A 24,378-nucleotide genomic window follows, 5' to 3' on the forward strand; every position below is an offset into this window, starting at 1 on the left:
CGCACACTCTTAGTTTGATGTGCAGTGGCTGTTCTTATGTAGTAAAATATTGGCCTTTTCCAAACAGCAATGTTTCTTTTTGAATGTATGTTGTCCAGGGTAACTCTTTTGCCTGCATAAGAGCAGTAATTCCCTGATATGAACTTCGTTGTGATGTATTGAGGGCACGAACATTTCTCTAATAGTGCAGCAATTCACAAACAATTGGAAGGATGTGCTAGAGCCTCAACAGAAGTCCCACGGTTCTAGAGTGTAGATTATACTTGTATGCTGCTTATGGCTTCCAGGGGTACTCTTCTAATTCAGATATGACAGCAATTGTGCTGAATAACACGTGATACATTAATCCGTGTTTTCCACCATCAGTCCTTGATCCTCAGATAATACTGTGCGCAGATACCAGCGATGGTTTACGACCGTTCTGGATAGAAGGATTCTTAGCAGGTACTGCCAAATTCCAGACAGCCACTACTAAAATTGATGGACTCCCAGACTGTGCCTTTCATCTTTGTGAATGAGTGTTTGACATACCCAATGGAAAATATTACTGATGTTTGCAGAAATTCTGAAGTGAAGTTGGCCTTGAGTGATATAGGAAAATAGAGGTCAGCAAACAACAGTCCATCTTATGTCATAATCAAGCTTCTATTGACATGCAAATAAATTTAAACTGCATTTATCGTTACTCCAAAACAATGGCTCAGTATGTCCGAAGAGATTGAAAGATTTGATACAGAGATCTCTGGATTTCCATTTGGTGACCTATCTGGGATTTCCTTTGCGTATTCCTTAAGGCTTTCATTTCAAACACTGGTACTGTTTTTACTGTACTCATTAGCTCAAGTGGATCCATGACTGAAACAATAGAATCCCCATTCAAGTAGCAAAGATTGATCGCTAACTTAATTGCCTTGCAAAACAAATGTGCTAAGAGGAAAAAAAGAGTTGTGAACATGTAATAGGAATGCTAGCAAATCTCATTTTTCAGTTGACAGTAGCTCCAAGCCTGGCCAACTTGATGTTTATCTTGTCCCATCAATAACCTTGATTTCACTCAAAGAATTTTGATGTGGCTCCTCTCTATTTCAATATTAATTATCCACTGTTATTTCATTCCTATACAGAGTAAATTGAATATAGAGTCATCCCAGTGCAGTACTGTGGACCTGAAACCTGAGGAGGAAGAGGTAAAGGAGGCTGCAGAAGAAAATCCTGAGAATAACGACCCAGAAGAATGCTTGACAGAAGGTAAAAACGCTGAAAGAGCTCGGATTGAGGGAAGGAAAGGGGAAATATAGGATGTGAACTTCGTTGTGATATATCGAGGGCACGAACAATTCTCTAATAGGGCAGCAACTCACAAACAATTGGAAGGATGTGCTAGAGGCTCAACAGAAGCCCCATGGTTCTACAGTGTAGATTATACTGTGCTAGAGTTCCAGCATGTTGAATCGTGCAGTAGTAGCAAAAACAGAAGCAGGTTGAGCAGCATCTGTGGAGCGAAAGCATGATAAATGTTTTGGATCCAGTGATCCTTCTTGGAAAATAATATGATACAGTAGTAGGCGTACCACTTACGCACTCCATTTTCAATGTTTTGTGATCTGATTCTCATTTTCCATTGGGAAAAATCCAGAAGTAAAGAACAGGTATTATTTTATAAATTCAGCTCTCACTATAATCAGTGTCTATATGTAAATATGGCAACTAGAGTTGTATAAATTATAGATGAGGAACACTGTCTTGTTGCAGCCCCATCGTATATCCTGGCATTTGCATTAGGCATATAACAAGCAGGAACTGCAGTAGCTCATATGAACCATCACACGTACTTCATTATTTCAAAAATAGGGCTAATCTCAAATCTATTTTGCACAATCAGATCCCCTATTTACTTACAGCCTGAAATCATATTGATTTCAGGTTTTAATAAAATCAATGATTGACCATCTACAACCCTCTGTAGTAGAGAATTTCAAAGAATCAGTGCTGACTTCCAACACGGCACAACCCAAGATTTTATTTAGCAGACTGTATTCAATCAACACTCTCAAACATTTTCCGTGCATCACGTACATGAAATTCATTTCCTTTATATGGCAGTGTGCATTCTTCTTTCCTATTTTACCAGCTTATACTTGTCAACATTGAAATTGAATCACAGTTTCTTAGTCCATCTTGCATGGATTTGTGTGCACTGGTTCAGCCCTCTCCTGAGTGCCCATAACTCTCCTTCTCCCTTTGAACAGTTTTGATTGCAAATTTCAGTACAATGTATGGTAACAAATGCTACAGCTAATCCTGGTGGTTATGTTGTAAGATAACTTATTTAATGTCAATTCACTTCAAGACAAATGTGTTATTTAAAGTCTACTTCACTACCTGTATATTGCTGTCCCTGAAAACACTCGTTGATTTATAGATAAAGAAAGCCAATGATAAATCTCTTTATCCAAATTCTAATGTTGTCTCAAAAAATACTAATGGAGCTATTGAGCATAATTGCTCCCCTTCCACTGCATACAGCCATGCTGACTGGCCATAATGATTTAATTACTCTTCAAGATTTTCACAATGCCCTTGTCCTAAATTTAGAAAGTTATGGAATCAAACTGAACGTCAAGCACTGCATCAAGGCTGCAACTCCAGTGTCATGTTTTTAAAAATTCATTTACGGGATGACAGCAAGTCGCCATTTCCTGCCCATCCCAAATTGCCCAGAGGTCACTTAACAGCCAACCACATTATGCTGGGTCTGGAGTCACATGTAGTCCAGACCAGTTAAGGATGGCAGATTCCTTGCCTAAAGGACATTAGTGAACCAGTTGGGTTTTTCCAATAACAAATTCACAGTCATCATCAGACTCTTACTTCCAGATTTTACTGAGTTCAAATTGCACCATCTGCTGTGACAAGATTCGAGCCCAGGTCCCCAGAACATTATGTAGGTCTCTGGATTAACAGTCTAGCAATAATACCCACTAGACCATTGCCGCCCCCCCCCCCCCCCCAATACATGTTATATCGTATAGTTGAGATAATGAACAAACATCTCCATTCATCATATCAAGTAGACAGAAAAAAATCCTTCAAACAAATACGTTTGAGTTCACTCCGTGCTCTGGCAAACATTTAAACCTCATCCCTCATCAATAAAATATTTTAGCTGATCATTAAAGTCATTTAATGTTAGTGCATTGCCTGCATTGTAGCAGTGACTATAATTCAAAATTGGCCGTGCAGCACCTTATGATCTTGAGAGGATGTGTAAGCTGCTAAACAAATTCAGGTTCTTTCTTTGGAGACACAGTCCAATATTTTAAACCCCACGCATGTCAGCTTGTATTCCCAGACTTTTCTGGAATGTTAATCAGCTTTCTCTTCAAAACCTTTGGATAATCCTGTCAGATCTGATGATTCCTGAATCCTCCTGAATAGAACAGTTTATCAGCCAGTATTTTTAAATAATTCTGTCATCTCCCTCTTACTTGGTTTTTGAGCAGAAGTTCACCTCTGGTGATGCCCTGCTAATACTTTCATTATAAAATTACATTTAATATTTATGACATCAGTGGGAACTGACTGCTGAGACATATATAAACATCTGGTGAAAACCATGTCCTTCTGGTGCATTTATTTATCAAATGTTTTGAGGAGGATTTTTAATAGGAAATATTAAGTGTCACACTTGGGGAGCAAAGAGCTTAAAATAACCTTTTAAAACTTCTTCTGCTTGTACAGGCTGTTTGAGAGTCTGTCCTTGTCTTGACATCAATATAAAGAGTGATCGAGGCAAGATGTGGTGGAATCTAAGGAAAACCTGCTTCAGGATAGTGGAACACAACTGGTTTGAAACATTCATCATCTTTATGATCCTGCTGAGCAGTGGCGCCCTGGTAAGTTTCACCTCCTTCCCTGTAAGTTTCCACGTCCTATCGGAGGATTGGTACTAAGTGGAAGATCAGAATTTTTGAGCTAATGAGCCGCGGAGTGGCAGATCGAATTTAATTTAGATAAATGCGAAGTGTTGCATTTTGGCAAATTGAGCAAGGTCAGAACTTCTACAGTTAATGGTAGAGTCCTGGGGAGTGTTGTAGAATAGAGTGACCTAGGCACAGGACTTTGGTGAGGCCACATTTGGAGAGATATGGGCCAAATGCAGGAAAATGGGACTAGTCTAGTTTGGGAAACTTGGTTAGCATGAATGAGTTGAACTAAAGGGTCTGTTTGTGTGCTGTATAACTCTTTGATTCTGTAGCTATGATTTAGGTTTGTAATATATACGTTTTATACGCATCCTGGTTTGGAAATATCCATGAAATAAAATTATGTTTAGCATTGTGTTTTTTTACAAATGAATTCTATGCACATAAATTCTGTGTGGATTAAAATTAAGCAGCAGTCACATTTGAGATGTACGGATCAGTGGTGCTGGAAGAGCACAGCAGTTCAGGCAGCATCCAACGAGCAGCAAAATTGACGTTTCGGGCAAAAGCCCTTCATCAGGAATACAGGCAGAGTGCCTGAAGGGTGGAGAGATAAATGAGAGGAGGGTGGGGATGGGGAGAAAGTAGCATAGAGTACAATAGGTGAGTGGGGGAGAGGTTGAAGGTGATAGGTCAGGGAGGAGGGTGGAGTGGATAAGTGGAAAAGAAGATAGGCAGGTAGGACAAGTCATGGGGACAGTGCTGAGCTGGAAGTTTGGAACTGGGGTGAGGTGGGGAAAGGGGAAATGAGGAAACTGTTGAAGTCCACATTGATGCCCTGGGGTTGAAGTGTTCCGAGGCGGAAGATCAGGCGTTCTTCCTCCAGGCGTCTGGTGGTGAGGGAGCGGTGGTGAAGGAGGTCCAGGAGCTCCATGTCCTCGGCAGAATGGGAGGGGGAGTTGAAATGTTGGGCCACATGGCAGTGTGGTTAATTGGTGCGGGTGTCCCGGAGATGTTCCCTAAAGCGCTCTGCTAGGAGGCATCCAGTCTCCCCAATGTAGAGGAGACCGCATCGGGAGCAACGGATACAATAAATGATATTGGTGGATGTGCAGGTAAAACTTTGATGGATTTGGAAGGCTCCTTTAGGGCCTTGGATGGAGGTGAGGGAGGAGGTGTGGGCGCAGGTTTTGCAATTCCTGCGGTGGCAGGGAAGGTGCCAGGATGGGAGGGTGGGTTGTAGGGGGGCGTGGACCTGACCAGGTAGTCATGGAGGGAATGGTCTTTGTGGAAGGCGGAAAGGGATGGGGAGGGAAATGTATCCCTGGTGGTGGGGTCCGTTTGGAGGTGGCGAAAATGTCGGCGGATGATTTGGCTTATGCGAAGGTTGGTAGGGTGGAAGATGAGCACCAGGGGCATTCTGTCCTTGTTACGAGTGGAGGGGTGGGGTCTGAGGGTGGAGGTGCAGGATGTGGACGAGATGCATTGGAGGGCATCTTTAACCACATGGGAAGGGAAATTGCGGTCTCTAAAGAAGGAGGCCATCTGGTGTGTTCTGTGGTGGAACTGGTCCTCGGGGGAGCAGATATGGCGTACGCGGAGGAATTGGGAATAGGGATGGCATTTTTGCAGGAGGTAGGGTGGGAAGAGGTGTATCCAGGTAGCTGTGGGAGTCGGTGGGTATGTAAAAAATGTCAGTGTCAAGTCGGTCGTCATTAATGGAGATGGAGAGGTCCAGGAAGGGAAGGAGGTGTCAAGGATGATCCAGCTAAATTTAAGGTTGGGATGGAACATCTTCTTTAAAGGTTATGTGTGAATTAAGCGTTCCCTGTGCTTCCTAGTTTGGTCTTATAAGGTTCTGATTGTCTTCAGTACATTAGAAATTACGTGTCTGGAGCAAACTTCCTATAGTGGCATATTTAATTCTTTTCAACTTTCTGTCATACAAATTTCATGTTTTATCCTTGTACTTACATTAGTAATACTAATTAATGAATTATGTTATATAATTTATAAACCAGATATAAACAAACCTTTTGAAGATGAGATTTTCAAACTACAATATGACAATATGATGAGCCTGTAATTTCTTGACATCTCTTCAGACCTTCACTAAATGTGGCAGCATACCTATTCCTACAGTGAAAGACTGACAAAGGAGAAGCTCCTTTCAATAATGTATATGGATGTGTAGTCCTCCTGGTAAAAATCACTCCTCCTTGTTCTGACAGATGGTACTGTTTGCTTCAATATATTCCTACCAAAAGATGACACAAGGAGTTGGCAGAGGAATACAGAGTGGTTAAGTGAGTGGCAGATAGAGTATAATGTCCGAAAATGTGAGGTTTTAGAGGAAGAATAGAGGAGCTGAATATTATTTTAATGGAGGAAGATTGCTAAAAGCTAGAGCACTGAGGATTTCAGAGTTCTCATGCATAGATCAAGAAGAGCTAATGTATAATTCAACAAGGGAAAGGAAATGGAATGTTGACCTTTATTTCAAAGAGTATGGGGTATGAAAATAATAAGGTCTTGCTGAAATTGCAAAAGGCATCAGGGAGACCACAGCTGGAATATTATGAAAGGTTTTTCTCCTCTCTCTAAGAGTTGATATATTGCCATTGGAGGCAATCCAGAGAAAATTCACTTGGTCGACCCGGGGTGTGGAGGGGCTTTCTTGTGATGAGTGTTGAGTAGGTTAGGCCTAGAGGTTACAAAGAATGAGACACTACCTAATTGAAACAAGCAGATTGTGGGCAGCACGGTGGTACAGTGGTTAGCACTGCTGCCTCACAGCGCCTGAGACCCGGGTTCAATTCCCGACTCAGGCGACTGACTGTGTGGAGTTTGCACGTTCTCCCCGTGTCTGCGTGGGTTTCCTCCGGGTGCTCCGGTTTCCTCCCACAGTCCAAAGATGTGCGGGTCAGGTGAATTGGCCATGCTAAATTGCCCGTAGTGTTAGGTAAAGGGGTAAATGTAGGGGTATGGGTGGGTTGCGCTTCGGCGGGTCGGTGTGGACTTGTTGGGCCAAAGGGCCTGTATCCACACTGTAAGTAATCTAATCTAATCTAATTCTTAGAGAGATCTGGCAGTATCTGTGCAGAGAAAGCATGGTTACCATTTCGAGTCCACTGACCTTTCTTCAAACCCTAACCTTAACCCTTACCCTTCTTCTGAGGAAGGGTGACTGTGCTTTCTCTCCACAAATATTGCCAGACCTGCTGAGTTTCTCCAGAATTTTCCTGTTCCCATTTCATCGGCAGCATTCACGGTTCATTGTTCTATTTTGGATTCTTAGAGGATTTGATAGGACAGATGCAGAAAGGCATTTCCTCCAGTGGAGGAGTCTAGACTGGAGATCATGATCTTAGAGAAAAGGATCACCCATATAAAACAGAGGTGAGGAAAAGCCTCTTCTCTGTAGAATTCTTTATTGCAAAGGTTTAACAAAGATGAGTCATTAAATATATTTGAAGCTGAGGTAGACAGATTTTTAATCAGTAAGATAACCAAAGGTTATGAGAAAAGGCAGGAAAGTAGTTTGAGGATTCTAAGGCCAGCCATGTTCTCATTGAACGACAGAGTGGACTTCGTGGGTTGAATTGCTGCCTTCGCCTCTATATATCCCGATCTTATGGTAAAGTGTTGTTCTCTGAATCAAAAACACCAATTGCTGACCTTTCATTTCAAATATACTGACAAGAAAATGACAGGCTGTGGGCGTGCTTTCCTGATACTCAAATGTTGTATGTGTCACGCTTGCCTTCAATGGTCAGTGCATTAACCATAGGAGTTGGGATGTTATGTTTCAGCTGTTCACCGACACTGGTGAGGCCACTTTTGGAATATTGTGTATAATTCTGGTTGCCTTCCTCTAGGAAGGATGTTGTTAAACTTGACAGGGTGCAGAAAAGATTTACAAGATGTTGCCAGGACTGGAGGGTTTGAGTTGTAGGGAGAGGCTGAATAGCTTTTTTCTCTGGAGTATCAGAGATGGACGCGTGACCTTCTAGAGGTTGGTCATGGATAGGGTAAATAGCCAAGGTCTTTTTCCTAGGGAAAAAATTTAAAAGGGACCTGAGGGGTAACTTTTCATGCAGGGGGTGATGATTGTATGGAATAAGCTACGAGGGGAAGTGGTGGAGGTGTATACAATTACAATATTTAAAAGGCAACTGGATAGGTATAGGAATAAGAAGGTTTAGAGAGGTATGGGGCAAATGCTGGCAAATGGGGCTGGGTCAGATTAGGACATCTGGTCAGCATGGAAGAGATGGACTGAAGAGTTTGTTTCTGTGCTGTATGACTCTATCCCAACTCTTGGCCCAAACATTCTCTGGCCCAAATATCATCTTCAAAGGCACCTCATCGACTCTATTTGTGTAGCTGTTATAATTAGAAGGGAAAACATTATTGCCCTGGTCCCTTCCTTCACTCTTGTTGGTAAGTCTCTCAATTGATCAAATGTTATGAGACCCAAAGTAAGCTACGGATCTGATTAAAGATGACAGCCATTTTATAATTTGCTAATCATTTGCAAATCTGGTTTACTCATGGTCAGGATAAACAATACCTTAAATTCATTAAGATCTTTACCTTTGTCTGTGTGCTTTGGTCAATTAGATTTAACATTACTTAAGACACTGAAAAATATCTAAATATCAGCTTCATCCTTCAAACGCATATCCTTCAAATGTGGCTCCAACTGAATTTTAGTTTATCGTAAATATGCCCAATGCTTCAAAAACTCCATGATATTGTGCCATTTCCGAGATTTGTTTTAACAAAGCAGACTACTCCAGGTCTCTGGAAAACTCATTTATGATTTTCTCATTAAGATTAAATAGGAGCTGTATATGATTAGATTAGATTAGATTACATACAGTGTGGAAACAGGCCCTTCGGCCCAACAAGTCCACACCGACCCGCCGAAGCGTAACCCACCCAGACCCATTCCCCTACATTTACCCCTTAACCTAACACTAATGGCAATTTAGCATGGGCAATTCACCTAGCCTGCACATTTTTGGACTGTGGGAGGAAACCGGAGCACCCGGAGGAAACCCGCACAGTCATGGGGAGAATGTGCAAACTCCACACAGACAGTCGCCTGAGGTGGGAATCGAACCCGGGTCTCTGGCACTGTGAGGCAACAGTGCTAACCACTGTGCCACCGTGCCGCCTATAACCACTGTGCCACCGTGCCGTCCACTGAATCAGTCTCCAATGTTAAACCAAAAAAAAACTAAGTACTGCAGATGCTGGAAATCAGAAACAAAAATGGTAATTGCTGGAGAAACTCAGCAGATCTGGCAGCATCTGTGGAGAGAAAGTAGAGTGGATGCTTTGAGTCCAGGGACTGAAGTTCTGAAAGAGAGTCACTGTACCTGAGACATTAATTCTGCTTTCTCTCCACAGCTGCTGCCAGACCTGCTGAGTTTTCCCAGCAATTTATGTTCTTCTTCCAGTCACCAATGTTTCCTTATTACTTTGAAGAATATACATTCCCTCACTTATTTGCTTTCAAGTTTAGAATTAGGAACTGTGCAGGAAAAGAACCTCAACCCATATTCAACCACTATGGAGCTCATTTCATTGTAAAAATGAGGTGGAATACAATGTTTCTTTATTTTGTCTAGTAATGGTGGCATAATTACATTCTATAAGACATCACAAAAAGCAACTGAACAACATTTGCATTTCTTGTTTGATGTATAATGCTGTAATATTACAGCCTATGAAACAGTGTTCAGGACGTAGCAACGCAGGCTTTGGATAGTGCAGCAAACTGCTTTTTTAATCTGAGGATTTTTCTTGCATTCATTCAGGGGGTGTGGGTGCAGCTGGATAGGCCACCATTTATTGTCTGTCACTAATAGGATGGCACGGTGGGTCAGTGGTTAGCACTTTCCCTCACATCGCCACAGATTCAGGTGTGATTCCACCCTTGGGCAACTGTCTGTGTGGAGTTTGCACATTCTCTCCATGTCTGTGTGGCTTTAATTTTCCTTTAGCTTGCTCCCACAGTCCAAACATGCGCAGATTAGTTGGATTGGCCATGCTGAGATGTCCAAAGGGTCCAGGGATGTGGATAGGAAAATGCAAGGTTACAGGGACAGGAAAGGGGTGTGGGTCGGGGTGGGGGGTGCTCTTCAGAGTGTCAGTGTGGACTTGATGGGCCAAATGGCAGGTTTCTACACTGCAGGGATTCTATGGCGATAATTGTCATAGCGAAAGCAGTATGGTAGTGCCTTAGTCCATGGAGGACTGGGTGGCAATGAAAAGGTGGGAATGTCATTAATTTCACCCATAGTGCTGTTAGGGAGGGAGCTCCACAATTTTGACACAATAACAGTGATGTAGCTCCAAGTCTGGATGCTATGTGGCTTGGAGAGGAACTTGCAGACCATGTATCTGTTGCCCTTGTACTTAAGGTGGTTGGGGTTGGGGTTTTGGAGGTTGTTAGGTAGCTTTGATGAGTGAATTCTGTTATTGCTGGGTTGAATTTATCAAGAGGCTTCACTTGTGGACAATATCAACTCTCCTAGAAACCATGTCTATAGGAAAGATAATGAAGCATAAGGTGTAATTGGCCAGGAAACTGCTGGAAGTGTGCAATTTAATCTAGACTGAAGGCGGCATGGTGGCACACTGGTTAGCACTGCTGCCTCACAGTTCAATTCCCGACTCAGGCGACTGACTGTGTGGAGATTGCACGTTCTCCCCGTGTCTGCGTGGGTTTCCTCCGGGTGCTCCGGTTTCCTCCCACAGTCCAAAGATGTGCGGGTCAGGTGAATTGGCCATGCTAAATTGCCCGTAGTGTTAGGTAAGGGGTAAATGTAGGGGTATGAGTGGGTTGCGCTTCGGCGGGTCAGTGTGGACTTGTTGGGCTGAAGGGCCTGTTTCCACACTGTAAGTCTAATCTAATCTAATCGAAACAATGCCAGCTTTAAATTTTGGATGGCATCTCTGAGATGATGCCATTGCAAGTATAACTCTTCAAAAAAAACATAGTGTGTGGATGCTGAACACTTGGAATGAAAACAGAAAATACCAAAAACAATCAACAGGTCAGGCAGTACCTGTGGGGAGAAAGCAGAGAACATTTCAGATTGATAACCTTTCAAAGTACAGGAAATAGATAGTGCTAACACTCATCACAGTTCAGACATTACATAAAATTGCACAATTTCGTACATTCAGATGACATTCGGTGTGAAAATTCACTAGAGTTTTCAAAACGCACTGGGCGGCATTCCTCCCAGGCAGAATATAATTTGACCCATAATTTCCAGTCTCTAGATCATCAGGGATGAGATATTATCCACAAGGTGCACATTGGGACCTTTCAGAAGTTGTGACACCCTCTATGGGGATTGCCTGAAAAGTTTGAGCAGCTGTTCACTGGGACCCTGTGAGACTGTCTCCATCTCTGATATTGAGGCAAATTTTGCTTCTCTCCCCAGCTTCCAACTATACTCCTGTGCAGACCTGACTACACTCCTGCCCATGCTAATCCCACAGCATCCAACAATTGACCTTTAGTACCCTCTCAGTTAGCCCCTTCATCCCAATTTGACTTGATTACTTCCCAGACACACTAACCTTCCATTACACACCAAAGCCCACCCCCTACCCACCAAACCCAACCTGACTACCCTTCCTGATCTGACCCAGCTGTCAGCCTAACATCCTACCCACTTGTCACTAGACCCATGTGTCACCCTACCCATTTCGTACCCTTATCATTGGCCACCTTATCAATCCATTACCTCCCACTCAACTTCCCACTCAACCCACCTACCATGTCACCCATCTGAACCACCTGCTTGACACTCCCTACCATTCTTCCCATTCGCTCACTCATAGAATCATCGAGTCATAGAGATGTACAGCACGGAAACAGATCCTTCGGTCCAACCTGTCCATGCCGACCAGATATCCCAACCCAATCAAGTCCCACCTGCCAGCACCCTCCAAACCCTTCCTAGTCATTTACCCATCCAAATGCCTTTTAAATGTTACAATTGTACTAACCACCACCACTTCCTCTGGCAGCTCATTCCATGCATGTACCACCCTCTGTGTGAAAAAGTTGCCCCTTAGGTCTCTTTTGTATCTCTCCCCTCTCACCCTAAACCTATGCCCTCTAGTTCTGGACTCCCCCACCCCAGGGAAAAGACTTTTTCTGTTTATCCTATCTATGCATTTTACCTTAGGACAGCGAATGCCACAAAAAGTGGACCTAGCTTCAGCACAGATTATTTTCACTGCTCTCTGTGTAGATTCCTGCATTGAAGGTGTTCTTCTGGCTGCTGTGCCAGAACACTGATCCTTTTAAATATGACTGGTAAGTGTGCAGTCTGATAGGGTGGTAGCAGATGCAGCAGTTCTGAAGGTTGGCCATATTTTAACCATACATTAGCTTTTTGGCCACAGAGGCCTAAACTGTTTATTTACTTGCAGGCATTTGAAGACATTTACATTGAGGACAGGAAAGTGATTAAGACCCTGCTCGAATATGCTGATCAAGTATTTACATATATCTTTGTGGTGGAAATGCTGCTCAAATGGATAGCATATGGATTCAAAACATACTTCACCAATGCATGGTGCTGGCTAGACTTCATGATTGTTGATGTGAGTATTCTAAGAACCTGAGAAACAATAACCTAATCTGGAGTGTTGCAGTCTCATAGAGGGAGAAGTAGAGATTATAATGCAGGTTGGAGACCTTTCTTTAATACTTTCTTTCTCCACATAATGTTGATGAATGCAAAAGATTGTACTTTGATTGATGAGTGATAAATTATGAATGTTGATAAACAGCCTATTAGAGGTCCATTAGAATTTGTTGTGTTGATATCTGGATAATTCTTCCATCATTAGAATAGAGTGTGTAAAAACTAGAAACTACTTGTGTACCTGAAAGAGTTTGTTGGCTGTAAAGAAAATGGACTAAAAGCTTCTATTTTTCTCCTTCCTCTCCTCTTAAGGTATCTTTGATCAGCCTGACTGCAAAAATCCTTGGCTATGATGAGTTGGGACCCATTAAGTCTCTCCGGACCCTGAGGGCCCTGAGACCTCTACGAGCTTTGTCCCGGTTCGAGGGAATGAGGGTAAATTCATCTCAATTTTGATCAAATTACATTTTTCATTCAGAGTTGCTGCCAAGTGCTCACTTCACATTATTTAGAAATAATTAGTTCATTTCCAAAGAGCCAGCCTGGGGTCTCTTTTATGGTGTGTGAAAGGCACACAGGTCAGTGAGACTTTAAGTGAGACAAGGGCAGAGTAAGTATTTCTAGGAATTTGGTTCAAAGTGGGAATTCAACTGATATATCTTTTCCAAGTACAATTTTAGAATTAGAGTTAGATTCAGACAGTAGTACTTAAGTAAGCTATAAAAAAACCTGTTTTAGAAAGGCAGTTACAATTCAAGTAACTGCCTTTCAAGTAATTCAAGCAGCCTTAGAATTAGAGGGGGTAAATTCAGAACAGAAATGCAGAGACATTTCTTCAGCCAGAGAGTGGTGGGCCTGTGGAATTCATTGCCACAGAGTGCTAAATGTCTTCAAGGCAGAGATTGATAAATTCTTGATGTCACAAGGAATTAAGGGCTATGGGGAGAATGCTGGTAAGTGGAGTTGAAATACCCATCAGCCATGATTGAATGGCAGAGTGAACTCGATGGGCCGAATGGCCTTACTTCCATTCCTATGTCTTATGGTCTTAAGTCCTTGAAACTGTTGGTCTAAATAAATTGCGTATTACTGTAGTTAAGAAGTAACTCACAGCAGCTCCATATAAGAAACTGAATTTTCACATTGCATAAGCCAGTAAGGACATTGTCAGTTTGAATGGAGACTTCATCTGAGTGAGAAAAATACCGAGTAAGTAAAGCTGGGAAAACTGAATGAACTGTGGATGCTGTAAATCAGAGACCAAAACAGAAATTGCTGGAGAAGCTCAGCAGATCTGGCAGCATCTGTGGAGAGCAATTGAGTGACCTTTCCACAGAAGACTCGCGGAGAAATCAGTGGTGAAGTGATATCACAAAACATAACGGGGAAAGCAGCTGATTGGTGAGAAGACTGCTGACTATTTTTAACCGTTAAAATAAAAGATCTTTAGTTTAGTTTCAGGTCTCTAGTATTTTACTCTCCTTTCATAAAAATAGCTGGTCAAGTATAAGATTGATGCAAGTGATTTATTTTTAAAAAAGCAATAAAATGTAAAGAGCAGGGATTCTGGAGTGATTAATTAACTAAATTAAATATGATAGTCATCATAGGTTGGGTGATGTATTGCTGCTACAGCATGTGGGAACTGTTCGACACCAAGGTGATCCAGGGCACTCACAACTGCTATTAGTGTTTGCAGCTTGAGGAACTTTGGTTTCGAGTTAAGGAGCTGGGGTCTGAGGTGCAGGCATTACACCAGATCGGGAAGGACGGAATTTACCTGGACACTCTGCTGCAGGAGGCAGTCACACCCCTTAGATTAGGTCATTCAAATTCAGGTTTAGTCTGTGATCAGGGACAGTAGGGTGTGAGGAGCCTTAGTCATTACAGTTGTCCAATGAAATTATGAGGCTCTTGCAAGCTGTGTGGATGAGAGTGGGGACTACAGGGAGGCTGAATGAACTGACCATGATACCATGGTACTGGAGCCAATCAAGTGTGGGGAGGATTTAACAGTGCTAGGCGACAGTGTAATTGAAGGAATAGAGAGTGTTTTTCCTGTGACTGAGCACATGTTGTGAAGGCAATATTGCCTGCCCAGTGCCAGTGTTAAGGATTGCTCGTCAGGCCCGAAACAGAACTTGGATTGGGCGAGGAGGTATGCATTTGTTGTCTTCCTTATTGGTACCAATGGTATAGATCAGAGTAAAAGCAGATTCTGCTGAAAGATTTGAACAGTAAAGAGCTACATTTAAAAGTAGAATCTCCAAAGTAATGAGCCACAGGCAAACTGGCAGACTGTAAATAGCGTCATGGCATTAGAGGTGTGGCTCAAAATTTGGTGTGGGAGAAATGGGATTAATTTCATGGGTCACTGTCCCCTGGACAGGCGTAAAGGGAGCTGGCCTGGCGAATCAAATAACCTGGGCTATAGAGAGGATTTTAAATAAACTGAGGGAGGTGCGCGGTGGATTTAGGAGAGGGCAACCCTAAGCTTACAAAACAACAAGATATGGCAGAATTACAGGGCAGCTATTTGGATAACAATATACAGAGTGACAGGAAGGGACAGAGTGAACAATCATAGAAAAATAGCAGTAAATAGGGTCAAAGGAAGAACGACGATTTTATAAAGAGGCGAAATTAACGACTCTACTTAAATGCATTTAGTATTTAAAATAAAAATAAAAGATTAACTGCACAAGTAAAGGTTAGTGGATATTATCTTTTAGCCATTTCAAAGTCATGGTTACAAGGAGATCAAAGCTGGGCACTAAATATTCGGGATATGTGACATTTTAAAAAGACAAGTAAGAATGGGAAGTGTGGTGGGTAGCTTTGTTAGTATGAGCTAGAATAAGTACGATAACAATAATGATGTTGGATTGGAAGGTATTGAATCCATAAGGGTGGAGGTAAGAAATAAAAATAGTAAGGAAGACATTGGTGCGTATAGTCTCTAGTGTTGGTTCCCAACTTTTTCAGTATTATGCACGCTTCAATGAGGCAAACAATTCCAAATACTGTAAGCAGTTTTGCTCACTTTATCTAAGGGAAGATAAAGTAGAATTGGAGGCAGTCAGAGAAGGTCCACTAAGGTGATCCTGGGCATGGAGGGACTGTCTTATGAGGAGAGTTGAGTCATTTGAGCCTGCACTCATTGGAGATTTGAAAAATGACACATGACTTGCTGAAACATACAGGATTCTCAAGGGCTTGACAGGATAAATGTTGAGAGGCGGTTTCCCCGTATGGGGGATTCTAGAACCAGATGGCATAATCACAGAGTGAGGAGTTGCCCTGTTAGAACACAGGTGAGGCTAGTTTCTGTTCTAAGTGTTGTGAATCCGAAGAATTCTTTAGAGGCTATAGAGGTTGGGCCATTCAGCACACAGTCAGTTCAGCAATAACGTGTGTTTCTTCAATGGGAATTGGCTTTAATGTGATTGAAGAATGTAGACCATTATTTGAAGAATGTGAACTTTCCTTACCTGTATTCACTATTACACGATTCTGGTCCCATTACTTTAAACTGCGCAGCCAATGCATGATTTTCTTATAACATGAGTTCGTACGAGAACAGAACAATAGTGTTATATCAGATCTGACTGTAGTCAAAACTGATTATGCATACACTGTAAATTCAAAATTAGCAGATATTTTTAATGAGTAATGGAATCATGGTATATGCACAATGCAGAATGCTGACTTAAGAATTATCTGATAAGCAATGGTTTACTTGAATGATAGACAGTTAATGAGCTGAATAGGCTACTTCTGCTCTTACTTGTTATGGTCTAACTCAAAAAAATGACTAAATGAGAGATCCCTTTCAAAGAATTACAGGTTGCTTTTCAGACCGGAAGCCTATGACCAGTGGAGTGCCACAAGGATCGGTGCTGGGTCCACTGCTTTTCATCATTTATATAAATGATTTGGATGTGCAGATATGAGGTATAGTTAGTAAGGTTTCAGATGACGCCAAAATTGGAGGTATGGTGGACAGCAAAGAAGGTTACCTCAGAGTACAATGGTATCTTGATCAGATACCTGAGGGCCAAGGAGTGGCAGAAGGAGTTTAATTTAGGTAAATGTGATGTGCTGCATTTTAGAAAGGCAAATCAGAACAGAACTTATACACTTAATGGTAAGATCCTGGGGGGTGTTGCTGAACAAAGCAATCTTGGAGTACCTTGAAAGTTCCTTGAAAGTGGAATCGCAGATAGATAAGAAAGTGAAAAAGGCATTCGGTATGCTTGCCTTTAATGCACAGTGAGTATAGGAGTATAAGAGTTGGCAGGTCATGTTGCGGCTGTACAGGACATTGGTTAAGCCACTTTTGGAATATTGCATGCAATTCTGGTCTCCTTGAAACTTGAAAGGGTTCAGAAAGACTTACAAAGATGTTGCCAGGATTGGGGGGTTTGAACTATAGGGAGAGGCTGAAGAGGCTGGGGCTGTTTCTGCTGGAGTGTCAGAGGCTGAGCGGTGACCTTATAGAGGTTTATAAAATCATGAGGGGCATGGATAGGATAAATAGACAAGGTCTTTTCCCTAGGGTGGGGGAGTCAGAACTAACAGGCATAGGTTTAGACTGAGAGGAGAAATATTTAAAAAGGACCTCAGAGGCAAAGCTTTCAAGTAGAGGGTCATGCGTTTATGGAATGAGCTGTACATCTCTATGACAGTAATTACCTTGCATACTACATGCTACTCTTCAAGTGCATGGACTTGGAGAGAGCACTGAATGAAATTACTGATGGACTATTTACCATATATACTCGGGGAATAGTTGATCTCATGTAAAAGTCAACCCCCATTTTTTGGCCAAATAACCTGGAATTTTCCATAAATCTTGTGTAAAAGTCGACCCTAGCTCTTCACAGACAACAGATCAACATTTATGAGTCAGTGTGCCAGCCGTTCATGACCTGCTCCAGCCAGTTATTCTGCTCTGCTCCCAGTCTTCTGGTTGTTGTGATCCGCTCTGGGTTTTCAGAATTACCGTAATGCACTTTACTTTCTTTATTCATTTAGAGATCAGTTGGGCTTTCACTAATGATATGGTATGAATTTTGACGGGCATCAATTTCAGCCCCTCAAAAGTAGCATCCATCTAATAGTCAACCCCATAAATTTAAGCTTAAAAAGTAGTCAAAACATTTGACTATTACTCGTGTATATATGGTATATCAAAGATTAAAAACAGAAAATGTTCTGTGGAGCAGGCTGCATCATGTGGCAGAAGACATCTTGCATTCGAAGTTAATGACTCATCATGAGAAATGGAAGGTGTTAAGGATAGGCGGCCTTCAATCAAATGCAGAGTCCGTGACAAATAGTAACAATTGATAGAGATTTGGAGGAAAAGAACAAAAGGGAGAGATCTGAAATCAGGTGGAGGGCAAGAATACTTAGCGAACAAAAGTTGTGATGACACAACAAATATACAAACAAAAGATGAATCAGTTACAGTGCAATAGCAGAGAGAGGCGAGCATTGAAACTCTGGAAGCCTACAAGAGTTTGAAGGAATTTGACATGGTCAGTACTTGGAGATTGTTTTCACTTGGCTGGGGAAATCTAGAGCATGGGACCACAGTTGGAAGGTAATGACACAATCATCCAGAACTGAGCTGAACAAGTTTCTTCAATTTGAGCGTTTTGAATCTTTGGTATTCACTATTCCAGAGGATAGTGGAGACTTCATCTGGACTACATTCTAGGCCAACAGTGTTTGATTGTTTAAGGGATAAGGAGGCTGGGCTGGAATGTGGAATTGAGGCAGAAGATCAGCCATGGTACGATTAAAAGACAGTACAGACTATCAAGACAGGATGGTCTATTTCTTCTTTGTTGTATTCTTATGTTCAAAACTAGAGACCATAAAGACACCATACTTATGAGAAAATCCAATAAACATCTTTATTCAGAGAGTGGTTAGAATGTGGAATTTGCTACCACAAGGAATAGCACGGACCTCTCATAAATTAGATCTTTCTCTGCACTTTCTTTGTAGCTGCAATGCTATATTTTGCATCCTGTTCTATTACCCAGATGTACTTATGTAAGGTATGATTTGTCCAGTTAGCATGCAAAACAAAATGTTTCACTGCATCTTGATACATATAACAATAATAAATCAACTCAAATTTAAAAATTGAAGCAAATAATGTACATTTAGAAAGGGTTTAAGTAGATACATGAGAAGGAAGAAAAAACAATATGTTGATTGAGTGAGATGAACTAAATTGGGAAGAAAGTGATATCAAGGAGTTTCTTGGGCATAGGCTACTTGGCATAGGCCAAATTATTTTGTGGTAAATGCCATTTAATAACAACACAGAGAGTAAGAATCTTCTTTGAATGCTTGGAGAAAGTTAGTTATATCCTGTGACAACAATAGTTTGTATTTTGTTTTTCCAGGTGGTTGTGAATGCTCTGGTCGGTGCCATCCCATCCATCATGAATGTGCTCTTGGTTTGTCTCATCTTCTGGCTGATTTTCAGTATAATGGGAGTCAACCTGTTTGCTGGAAAGTTTGCCAAATGCATAAACACCACATCCTCAGAGACATATCCCATTGAGAAAATAAACAACATGAGTGATTGCATGGATTTCATCGCAGAACATCCTGGTGAAGCACGATGGCTCAACTTGAAGGTCAACTTTGACAATGTTGGTCAAGGATATCTATCCTTACTCCAAGTGGTAAGCGATGCCATACATTTGTGGCAACAAATTGTTTACTTACTCTAATGTTTGCGCTGACAATGACAGTCAGCATCCAAGATGGCAGCTGGGGTAATTCAGTTGTCCTTTGATGCTTCTGACTACAAAAGCGTCACACACAGTTCTGGGTTTTCATCACTAGCCTGCTAGCCAATACATTTGTATGAAAATTGAGTGATTTCAGCTGAGGTAATCTTTCATTGTCAAATAAAGTACCAGCATTCATTCTTTAGATCCATAGTTCTCATAGGCCATCAGCGCACATCAACTGCTATATCTTTTTTCAATGCCCAGAATATGTTGTGTAATAAATTAAACATCAGTAAGATTCTAATATACTTGTAAAACTGACTTGGACATCAGTATCGCTATGAATATATGCACCATTATTATGAATAAAAAAAATGGAAATTACTTAAGCATGATTGGCCTTGAACAAATCTGCCCTGGCTCTGCTTCATGAATTCAAATGCCATGTTGATTTTTCTCTGATTATTGTTACTAAAACTTTGACTGCTATTGATATTAAACTGACTGACATATCATTGCTGGGAATATCCTTCCATTCTTCCTTCAATAAAGGTGTCACCTTTCTTGCTCTCCAGTTCTCTGGCACTTCCACAGTCTCGAGGGATGATTTTGGCAGCAGCTCCCATTATCTTTATTCCTGCTTTCTTCAGCGACCTGAAATGCAAGGCATCCTGACATACTTATCCTGAGCATAATCAGTGTTTTCATTATCTCCTCCCCCTCAGTTTTCAACTTATTTATTGCTTCTGCTGATATGTTGTCAAATTTTTCCTTCTTTGTAAATGATGGTGCAGAGTACTGGCAAGGCCTTTTACCTCACACTACGTCATACTATCCATTTACTATCTACATGCTGGTAAAAGATTTTCGTTTTCTCTTTCATTTTGACCATAATTATATTTTTAATATTCCTCATTGCTGATCTTATTTTTCTCTTCACCATCTCCTTTTAACCTATTGCATTAGGGTCAGTGAGGTTACACCTTTCTGGCAGCGACAGGTAGACAATTTGAATAATTAAGTTGTCCTTTTGTAGACAGATGGGAAATATTGTTGGAGTCCAGCTATGACCAAAAAACCAGCAGATGCCTGCAAAACATGTCTTAACCTCCTCTCCTCACCTCCCCTTTAACCCTAACTCTGATGAGGCTGCAGGCAGGGCCTGGTACCCGGGTGTACCAAGACCCAATTACTAGGCCTGAAAGTCTAGGGGGGGAAACTATCAGGTCAGGAGTTAGGGACCAGTGCCAACAGCAGTACGGTGATGCTGCTATGCCTGCCCCTGACTGCAGGTATGTTGGGGCACAGCTGAGGCTAGGAGCCATACTCTGGTGGCCTGGCTACTCTGGCCTTCCAACCTTCTCAAAAGATACCTTGAGATGGAGCCACCATAATGAAAACTTCCACCTCCCACTGCCCTCTACCACCATTTCAGATAATGGGCCTAGTCTTCTTCCAAGGGCGACAATTGGAACTGACTACACCCAAATTTGGCAAGTATGGGATCAGGATAGGGAAGTAACCCTCTCAATGATTATTTTAAAAACAGAGATCATCCTGCCCAGAAATTGCTAAGGTAGATAAGCAAGAGGCTGGAAGAACACATCAAGCCAGGAAGCATCAGGAGGTGGAGGAGTTGTCGTTTTGGGGCTAGCCCTTCTCCTCCTCCTGATGCTGCCTGGCTTGATGTGTTCTGTCCGCCTCCTGCTTGACTATTTTGGATTCCAGCACCTTCAGTTTTCTGTTGTCTCTAACAGGAATTGCTGAAAGGACGCAACATGATAGTTTATATCGAAAGAGAAATGCAGGTGACTTGTTTCGGTAGGAACTGTCCTCATCTCACAATCCAATAAAAAGCATTGCTCAAGAAAATAAGTTACAAAACTTCTGTACTCAAAATCAAAAGGTGAAAAAGGAAACAAAAATTTGCTGAAAATACTCGCTCTTTCACTGTTCTTCCCACGTTAGGATCCTTACAATGAGGATGCAGGTCATTTGGCCCATCAAGTCCACACCAACCCTCCAAAGAGCATCCCACTCAGATCCACCCTACATTTCCCATGACTCATCTGCCTAGCCTGCACATCCCCGTGTGCTATGGGAAATTTAGCATGGTCAATCCACCTAACCTGCACATATTTGGACTGTGGGACGAAACCAGAGCACTCAGAGGAAACCCATGCAGACATGGGGAGAGTGTACAAATGCCAGACAGACAGTTTCTGAGTGTTTCTGAGTGTAGAATCCCTGGCACTGTGAGGCAGCAGTGCTAACCACTGAGCCACTATGCCATCCAGGATTACAAGTTATTGGCTTAAAAATAAGTTACAAGTAAATGAGGTAATCACAACAAACCAATGATAGAAAAGTAAAAGAGTAGCAATTTCATCCAATAATGGCTACTAATGAGGAGACATAGGTTCAACAGCAGTATACTTGAAAGGGATAAGTATTTAGAGTCATAGAGATGTACAGCACGGAAACGGATCCTTCGGTTCAACTCATCTTTGCCTACCAGATATCCTAACCTAATCTAGTCCCATTTGCCAGCATTTGGCTCATAGCCCTCCAAACCATTCCTATTCATATACCCATCCAGATGCCTTTTCACTGTTGTAATTGTACCAGTCTCCACTACTTCCGCTGGCAACTTATTCCAGACATGCACCACTCTCTGCGTGAAAAAGGTGTCCCTTTGGTCCCTTTTAAATTTTTCCGCTCTCACCCTAAACTTATGCCCTCTACTTCTGGCCTCCCCCACCATAGGGAACAGACCTTGTCTATTTATCCTATCCATGCCCCTCATGATTTTATAAACCTCTAATAAGGTCACCCCTCAGCCTCCGACACTCCAGGGAAAACAGTCCCAGCCTATTCAGCCGCTCCCTATAGCTCAAACTCTCCAACCCTGGCAACATCCTTGTAAAGGAAGATTGCAAAATATCAAGAGATTGAGTTATCAATGACAGTGCCAGTGAACAAACTGCAAATTCTGACCTACAATGGTGCAGCAGCCAAACTTTTTTATCTGTGATATTCCCTCCTATTATAGATTTAAATTAATCTCATTAGTTTTCTACTATAATATTTCTTCTTTAATCTACATTGCAAATAATTTAAAATGCAATGCCAAGTTTAACACTATATAAAACATCAGTTATGGCCCCGAACCTGATGATATTGAATATTCAAGATCTTCTAATATGTTGAATCATGAGATCTATTACATTTCAAACTGACTGTTTGGACCTAATATTAATATTGATTAACTATCTGAATGAAAACAACATCTGATTGAGGATGTAGTACACTGCCATCTTAATTTTATTCCCAACAGGCAACCTTTAAAGGCTGGATGGATATAATGTATGCAGCTGTTGATTCCCGTGAGGTGAGTAATCTCTCTGAGTTAAAAGCTTTCATTTAAAACATTTATAAGCCTGTACAAATTAAAGTTTTGACAGTGATTGAATGCTTTGTACAGTTTTAAACCTAGCACCATTAAAAGCAGTGAAAGGAATTGTCATGACTTTTCTTCCTTTCTCTATTGTAAACCATTAATTCCTTTTATTGGTTTCCTGGTGAGAAAAAAGCCTGCTGATCATGAATTATGTACCTGAAAGCAGATCTGATCCACAGTATCATTATCTCCACTGTGGATAGGACCCAAATTCACTCCAATCTAATCTGTACTAGCCACCCAGCCAATTGACTCCCCAGTGTCCATGTTGTTTGGTAAATTGTAACATTTACAAGCATGGAGTTATTGTATAGTGATAGTAGAGGCCCCAATTTGTTTTCATCACATTGATGACCAGGAATCTCTCCCACTTGTCATCACCAGCCATTGGCTTGTGTTGGAAGTGCTTACAATTAGTATTTATCATTTTTCAGTGATCTGTAAATGAAGCTTCCTTGGCCATCAAATCCTGGACTTGAATTTAAATCTGGAGTTCTGGGCTCAGAGGTGTAACGGAATACTCTTCCACTTTCCTGGATGAATGCATCTCCAGAAAGCCTCAAGCATCTCAATACTATCCAGGCTAAAGTATCCCCGCTTGATTAACACCCCATCTACCACCTTCAACATTTACTCGCTTAACCAATGACAAATTTATTGCTGATCCCTAATTGCCCAGAGGCCAGTTAAGCATTAACTACCAGACCTACTAGCAATGACAGGTTTCACCATGCGACTGAGTTGATACTGAATTCACGTTTCATCATTTGTCATGCTATAATTCGAACCCATGCTCCGCAGATCATGCCAGTATCACTACTCCAATGCCTCCCTTCCCATTCAACTGGGAAAAGATAAGGACATGGTGTTCTGTGTATTCTTTAACACAGTAGAGAATGTATTAAAGAAGAACTTATCAAGTTGGAAGGAGTTACAAGCCAGTGTCAGTTTATCTTGCTGCCTAGCAGTGTGTTAGAGCTTCAGTTAATAAGATGGCATTATTGCTCATGTTTATTATCCTTTGAAGGTTTATGACTTGTGGAAGCTGAAAACTGTCCCCTTAGATCAGGTATTGAATAATGATATTTAGCTGTTATTTGCCACCGTGCTCATCTGTTATGTTATCGATATTCTAATTCCAATATTTTTGCTTTATCACTATATTTCTTTGGAACAGTAGACATATACTCGAAAGGGAAAGAATTGCAGATCTAAGGGAAAATAAGCAGGAGAGTTGAACCAAATGTTTTCTTTATTTTTTGGTGAGATATGGGCATCACTGGCATGGTCAATATATGTTGCCTGTTCCTTAATTGCTATTGTACTGAGTGGCTTGCTCGCCTATTTCAGAGGGCATTTAATTGGAAAGCTTTTTTTAGAGAGTTGGTGCAGACATGATGGACTGAAAGGTCTCCTTCTAAGCTGTCTGGCTCTATGATTGTTTTGTCATTTTTGAGTTCAGAACGCCAGCTGGTGACAGACAGAACTGGAACCAAAGCTCTTTTTATTCAATTTCTTCTAAACAGTTTGCACAGGTTCTGCGCTGC

At 41.5% G+C, this 24,378-nt stretch overlaps 1 protein-coding gene across 1 annotated transcript in view; it reads left to right on the forward strand.

The window, feature by feature from the left end:
* Positions 1-24,378, forward strand: part of LOC132830724 (sodium channel protein type 4 subunit alpha-like) — a 199,848-nt gene that overhangs the window by 144,040 nt on the left and 31,430 nt on the right. Inside the window, exons 19-24 of the mRNA XM_060848557.1 lie at positions 1,125-1,248; positions 3,742-3,896; positions 12,393-12,566; positions 12,923-13,045; positions 19,036-19,320; positions 22,709-22,762. Coding sequence (XP_060704540.1) covers positions 1,125-1,248; positions 3,742-3,896; positions 12,393-12,566; positions 12,923-13,045; positions 19,036-19,320; positions 22,709-22,762 — 915 coding nt within the window. The remainder of the gene's footprint in view (positions 1-1,124; positions 1,249-3,741; positions 3,897-12,392; positions 12,567-12,922; positions 13,046-19,035; positions 19,321-22,708; positions 22,763-24,378) is intronic.

Source organism: Hemiscyllium ocellatum, chromosome 32, assembly GCF_020745735.1.
Source record: "Hemiscyllium ocellatum isolate sHemOce1 chromosome 32, sHemOce1.pat.X.cur, whole genome shotgun sequence".
NCBI lineage: Eukaryota > Metazoa > Chordata > Chondrichthyes > Orectolobiformes > Hemiscylliidae > Hemiscyllium > Hemiscyllium ocellatum.